We start from the raw sequence: 7,087 nt of genomic DNA on the forward strand, positions 1-7,087 counted from the left end.
TTGACATCAAATAGATGTAGAATTGACATCAAATGTCAACAAAGCTTGACATGGAAATGACATCTTGATGTAGAATAAATGTTGAATTGACATCAAAGCTTGACATTGAATGATATCAGAATAGCATCAAAACGACATCAACATCATGACATCTTGATGTCAAATAAATGTCGAATTGACATCAAAGCTTGACATTGAATGATATCAGAATAGCATCAAAACGACATCAACATCTTGACGTCAAATAAATGTTGAATTGACATCAAATGCCAACAAAGTATGACATCAAAATAACATCAAAACGACATCGCGGAGGTCAAAATCTTGACGTCAAATTGACATCAGTACATTGACGTAGATACAACTTTCATTCTAGACCTGTTTCTAGACGTAATTTTGACGTCGATGTTTGATGTCATATTGATGTTGAATTGACATCAAATGCCCACTGGGTACAGGACAGCACATGACCCCCCTTTACCCATAAATAAAGGGAGTGGTCACTCTGCAGACTTTCAGACACATTTGAGTAGATTAGGAAAGAAAGAGAATTTAAAACAGAGACGCCCAACTTTAAACACTTTCATTTCATAGATTAAAAACCAGACTCCAACAGCTGAAGGAGGCATTTCTCATTTTATATATATGAGTTCATATTTAATCTCCCTCCAGGATATTTCAGAAGTTATGAATGCTAAAGTTTTTTTCAGATAGTTTTCTCCCCAGAATGTTGTAGAATGAATCGAGTTGGATGGGTTTTTGGCCACGTGTTGATAGATATTCTTCCCACACCTGAATGTGAGTCACATTTATACTTCAGCAAATAACTCTATTCCTGTGGGGTTTGCCTACAAGAAAATAAGAAGGAGAGATGAATTGAGGCACAATATGGAATTTTGCAGCTATAGAACTATCGTAGATTCATTGCACATAAATAATGAAAAGGAATATCATATTAAATATGCAAGTAAGCATCTGAATTATGCATTTCTTGAGATTGACTGTATGCCACAGGTGAAATGATATCTTGGCATAGCTCATTGTGATTTATGAAAGAATAAACTTTAGTCAGGGATAACTAAATCCTTGTATCCTTGAACATGGAAGTATCTGAAAATGAACATAACCACACAATTACGCACATAACTTGTGCTATTCTCAAAAGCAATGACTCATGTTGACGGTTGTCACTCTGAGACTACCTACCCAGTAGGCTACACTTTCACGTGACATTTTGGAAACATCTGTCAAGAGAGAGAGAGGGGGTGGGGGCAAAAACCTCAACGTTAAAAAATTGTGATAACAGTCCAAAGAGGCGAATGTGTTCTCAAGGCGATTACATGGGAATGACTCGGTTTGACGGGAGGCGCAGAGTTCATATCGTGACAGTGCCCTCCCCTAAGATCTCCGTTCTCCGTGTTTTAAAGACGAGCAGTGGGTGGTTATGACGCGCAAACGCGTTCTAAAGGGATAAGTGGATGATGAAACTGAGATAAAAGAAGAGATATTTTATCTCGCACATCATTTCAGATATTTCTCCCGCGCCGCATTCCGGTGGGTTTCCCTCCACTCTATGAGAAGATTCGATCTAAAAAGTTATTTTTTTTAACAGGGACAACTACGCTAGACACGTCTCTATGCAACAACGGCGACTCTCAACACTATGGAATGATTCTTTAAGCGCAGATGGCAGCTGTTACTACTAAACGAAGAACATTTAAGTAGCCTATTTGGACCAACATTTTGGAGGATGAGGGGAGACACACGAACAACATACCTGGAGTAACTTGTGCAGTTTGGAGGAGATTCCCCCTTTTCACAATTGACCTTGGAGTCTGGAGTTCATCTTGATCATTGCCATTTCAAAGAGATTCATTGCACTCTACTGTCGACTTTTTCCTGTATCGAAATCATATTTTGAATCTGCGTTTATCCGAGATGGAGTTACTTCTGCTGTTCAGTTTAATAAGTTTCCCTCTGGCAATGCGCTTGAATGTTGGTGAGTAACTTTGTTCTTGTCGAGCCTTGGCTACTCTAGACACATTGTATTCCCACATAATTATTTTCACTGAAACACAGGCTTATGCTCGCAAATGTTGAGAGTAGGTTTCAGAAATTCTTGTGAATTCACTCAAATAACAAATAACGCATAACTGTATTTGCAAAAAAAATGAAGGTTCGGATTCGAGAAGCCTTCCTCGTTTGACAAAATGCATAACCATGGGAAATGTTATAACTCAACGATAGTTTTTGAAGTACGAGCCGGTACTGCATCATGTTGTGCCGAGTGGAACATGCTCCCTCGTTTTTTTCCATTGTATACCAGTAGCTTTCCTGAGAAAAGCCTTATACCTCCCACAGGCAGTGCCGCAGGGTCATCACTTAACTCTGTCAGCCCGCTGGCGTCTGGGAGGAACATTGGGAGGCACTCCACCGAATGTCACCATATGCTGAAACATCTTTACAGCGGGGCGCAGGTCACTGTGCACATGCCGCCAAATATCACCGGACAGTGGGTCTCATCTAGGTCAGTCACTGCATTAGATTGTAAATGCTCATAGTGTAATTGCTTTGATATGTGACAACGTCTGGGAGTGGTAGTGAGTTTTCAACTAATGATAATTGTCATAGCCTACAGTCAGTGGGTTTCTCTGTGCTCAGAGACTTGAATTATGGAACTGTAGACTGAAGTGGAATATAATTACGCACGCATGCATTAATATTGTATATGCTCTTTATTTTATTCCTTCAGCTGTGAGGTGAGGCCGGGGCCCGAATTTCTCACCAGGTCTTACCGATTCTATGAAAACCACACCTTCAGTGCTCTGCAGTTCTACAATCGAGACAATCACTGCACCGAGCCCACATACTCCCTCCTCGTCCAGGGGAGTGTACATGTGCAACAGTCCTCCTGGGCCATCCGCGGAGGAACGGAGGCGGACTACCAGCTCCATCGCGTCGCGCTGGTGAGCCACACTGCTGAGGCAGCAAGAGACCTCAGCGCGAAGCTGAGCCGGGATTGCGGGTTCGATGAAGCTTTGAAGCCGGAAGAGAGCTACGAGCTGTGGGACCCGGCAACGGGACGTGACTGCACGGGGCCTCTGGGCTTCAGCATGCAAGAGCTGCTGCTGCTGCGCGTGGAGAGACACTATCGCCACGGTGACCCCGACAGCCAGACGAAGGAACTGCTCCTAGGAGACTTGCACACCGACGTCTCCCGGAGGAGAGTCCACAAGCCCTCAAGCTATCAGCCCCCACTCCTAAGCATCAAGGTCAGCATCTCAGGGGTCTTCCAGGTGCTGATCCAGCATCAGGTTTTAAGTGAGATAGAGAGGCTTAGGGAAAGAGTAACCACCAGGGGAAACCTTCCCCATCCTCAGTCTCCACCCCATAAATTCACCTCTCACCGAGCTTTTTACTGATGATGAGCAAGCAAAAAAAAATGAAGTCGATAGATTTAAGAATTTATTAATAAATGAGAGTATTAAAGTTACATGTACTCATGGTCTACCCAAAATGCCTCGTGTGGTTTCTCGCGTGGGCTACCTGTCCACTTGAAGGGCGTCTCATGCAGAGATTGATCACAGGGCATCTCAGATGCTTTTCTTGGTAGATCAGTGTTGTAGGTCATGTCACGTCGGTGAGGCACTATCAGCCGAGGTTGTAAAGGTAAAGATTTTGGTAGTGCAAGAGCGTGCCCACAGTGGCGTTCCGGCACGTACCCTCCGCGCGCGCCCTTCAAAGGGAATAGGTAATGCCTCTGCACGCGGCGCCGCGCTGATGCTCCGCGCGGATTCTGTGCGTGCCTCCGGCTCCATCACAGGGGCTTGGCTAATCTGGAGCCAGACCAGAGAGATGGAACGGGGCTTTCTGAAGGATTTATGCCTTTCATGTGTGTCTGTGTGTGTGTGCGTGTGCGCGCGCGCACGCGCGTGTGTGTGTGTGTGTGAGCTCACACTTCTCTTCCATGCATTTGCTGGCACTGGCAGTCATTTTGATGCCCGCTTTAGAGGAGAAAAACTGAAAAAAGAAGCGCTAGTACATGAAATATGTAATGCGATGGTAATGAGTTTCTAGTACAATCTGAATTATTTATGATGGATGACTCAAGTAAGCCTTGGCAAATCATTGGCTGTCATCGGTTTGCCTGCCCCCCCATTAAAAACCGTGTCTGTCCTCATCGCTCTCAGAAGTCCTCTGGCCCCTCCACATTTGATTGATATCGTATGAATTAAACATCGCTTGTAATTACACTCGCACTCACTAATGAAGTGCGGGCTATAATAATGATATCAGAGCGGTGCGAACCCTCTGAACCTCTGCCGTTTTTGAACCTGTAGCCAAACCGCATGCTTTGTTTGAGTAAAAAAAAAAAAAGAAAGAAGCCTCCGGCCGAACTCCCTCGGGCGTTGTTAGGGGGTAAACCACAGGACCTCCCCCACCGCCAGACACAGTTATTGTTTTGGTGCAGTCAAATGTCCGAGGTCTATCTGTAGTAAAGCCAGAATTTTCCCAGCATATGAAATAACAGAGTCCATGCCAGCCTCTCCATGCAGTGGGCTAGAAGCCTGGTCAACTGATTGATTCAAATTGAAACAAAGGTTTTTCTTCTGTGTGGAAAAATAAAGTGTTTGTTTGTATGGCTTACCACCACAACCTTCTTTGGAAATGTTAGTGTTGAAACTTGAATGCGAACAAGACTTTGCTCAACAGTCAAGACACACACATGTGGTGACATTTTGTGATTTGGTCTCCCCAAACATTCCTTCAAGTCAGGCTGATGTGAGAACACAACTCTTACAAAAGCAGCTCATTCAAGACCAGCTGTCGCCTGTTATAAATGAGAGTGCTGATTGCTATGCTTCAATTACCTTTTGAAATTTAAGTTAGCCTTGAAAGTCTTCATTTGAAACTTTGGCTCCAGTAGTGATCACATCCAAATTTAGCCACATCTCTGATTCTGATTATTAGTGGTTGGTGTTGTAATGTTAGGCCTATAATAAATTGATTGTAATTGTCTGCAGTTAAACCATCAACAATAAAGAAAAGGGCTAGCGGTTAAAAACAATATTGTTTGCCTTTTTGAATTGTATTCCAAACAGCCATGTTATTATTGGCCACACTAACCGAAAGGGCCTGTTTGTCTTCTCTCCAGCACGGTTACGATCACTCCTGCATCGTTTGCCGGATCATCTCCCGGGGGAGTCTCCAGCAGCCTCCCTCCCTGCCCCCACAGGCCGACTCCCCGGTCAGAGTCCAGGGCCACTGGGTGAGTCAGCGCTGCGAGGTCCGCCCCGGTGTCCTCTTCCTCACCCGCCACTTTGTTTTCAACAAGGACGGACGCACCTGGGAGGGACACTACTACCACTACGCTGACCCGGTCTGCAGGATGCCCACCTTCAGCATGCACGCCATCGGCCACTATAGCCAAGGGCAGCCGTCGGCCAAGGTCATGGGGGGCACTGAGTTTGTCTTCACAGGTATGGTCAATAAGCTCTGTGACTGCTGTATAATACTGGACACCAAGATCAAGTTTATTGTCATAAACTTGATAAGTGTAATCAGTAATGACATTAATCTTGGAAACCTTAACCTAACCCAGTGAAATAAATGGGAAATATTAAGATTATTCAGTATTTAAATAGTAATTTAAAGTCTGAAGCACAGAGATATAATCTAAAGTGTCAAGAGATAAGAACTGTGTAGGTTGGTCTATGTGTGTGTGTGTTTGTTGGTCTATTTGTGTGTGTATAGATGTATATTAGACAAGCATACAGTATACTTCAATGTATTTGTTTATTTGGATGTATAGCTTTTAGGGGCAGTTGTCACACATTGGACCATGGAGAGTGGCATCAACGTTTGCTTTGGTTGGCAGATGCCCTGTTCAGGGCCTTTTCAAGGATAATTACAACCCTAGTTCCCAGTCTTTACAGTTCTGTGCAATTGGAGAAAGAGGAAATCACAATTAAACATGGAGGTTCCTCCAAATGCTTGACCTTTGATACAGTGTGTTGAATGACATGTTTGCTTGCTACCCCAGTAACTCAGATGAAGGTGACCCCCATGGACTTGGCCACCACGTCCCTTCTCAACATCTTCAGCGGCGACGAGTGTGGCACCGAGGGCTCGTGGCGTCTGGGCGTGGAGCAGGACGTCACCCCCACCGCGGGCTGCGCCGCCCTGGGCATCCGCCTGCCCCACACAGAGCACGAGCTGTTCCGCATCGAGCGCGACCTCTCCGGCCGACGCCTGCTTTACAACGGTCAGCGGCCCACCAATGGCTCCAGCCCCAACCAGCCCCACAAAAGGGCCACCTCCTACCAGCCTCCGCTGGTGCAGTGTGTCCTAGGCACCCAGAGGGGAGTGAGCGCTGGGAGGGAGGGTGACCAGCACTTCAGACTGGGCAACGGCTACTGCTGTGACCGCCGGTTTTGTCTCTACACTCTCATCTGGGCCCTGACGATTTTACAGCTAATATAATCCCCACAAGACTGCAAGGTTCCATGCTTATTCTAGTCATTTTGAGTGTGGAACATCCTTGGATGGACAGATAAAAGAAGGGGATGATCTCTGAAAAATATTTCTTAGTTGAAGGTTTCGTATTTTTCTGTTTTGCAAGGACCTTTCAGAAAAAAGTGGATGCAAGGGACCTTGTCCTCCATCTAAGACTGAAGTGGACGATGCACAATCAAACAAACTGCGCAGCCATCTTTGTCGCATAAAGCTCTAAATGATCAACAGACTGTCGTGAACAGAACTGGGAATGCGTGCGCCAAGTTTGTGATTTCAGCGGTCTGTGTTGGGTGTTGTTTGTCTAAGCTGTTTACAAAAGGGATCAAAAGAAAGCTAAAATAAACATTTAAGTGTTACACAGAATGCCATGGTATTCAAAACAGTGCATTCGCCTAAAGCTAGCAAACCACCAAATCTGTCCAACAAATATACTGACATCATCAAAGCTACTTGTAAATAGTAAATTCTGTATCAGGCTTTATTTGTGTATATACTCAGGATAGTCAACACATTCTATGGTCTTCTATGCTTGTAAATAGATGCCGTATTAAACCTACTTCTAGAGACCATA

At 44.9% G+C, this 7,087-nt stretch overlaps 1 protein-coding gene across 1 annotated transcript; it reads left to right on the top strand.

Moving 5' to 3' along the window:
• Positions 1-1,356: 1,356 nt before the first annotated feature.
• LOC143131404 (protein APCDD1-like) lies at positions 1,357-7,070 on the top strand. Its single transcript, XM_076291029.1, has 5 exons — positions 1,357-1,999; positions 2,362-2,527; positions 2,753-3,272; positions 5,156-5,480; positions 6,044-7,070. The coding sequence occupies exons 1-5, from the start codon at positions 1,939-1,941 to the stop codon at positions 6,481-6,483; spliced, it is 1,512 nt and encodes a 503-aa protein (XP_076147144.1). The 5' UTR covers positions 1,357-1,938; the 3' UTR covers positions 6,484-7,070.
• Positions 7,071-7,087: the final 17 nt, after the last annotated feature.

This window comes from Alosa pseudoharengus, unplaced genomic scaffold, assembly GCF_046254945.1.
Source record: "Alosa pseudoharengus isolate Yale_2024_CS ecotype anadromous, Long Island Sound unplaced genomic scaffold, YU_APseudo_1.1 YU_APseudo_1.1_scf_18, whole genome shotgun sequence".
Taxonomy (NCBI): Eukaryota; Metazoa; Chordata; class Actinopteri; order Clupeiformes; family Clupeidae; genus Alosa; species Alosa pseudoharengus.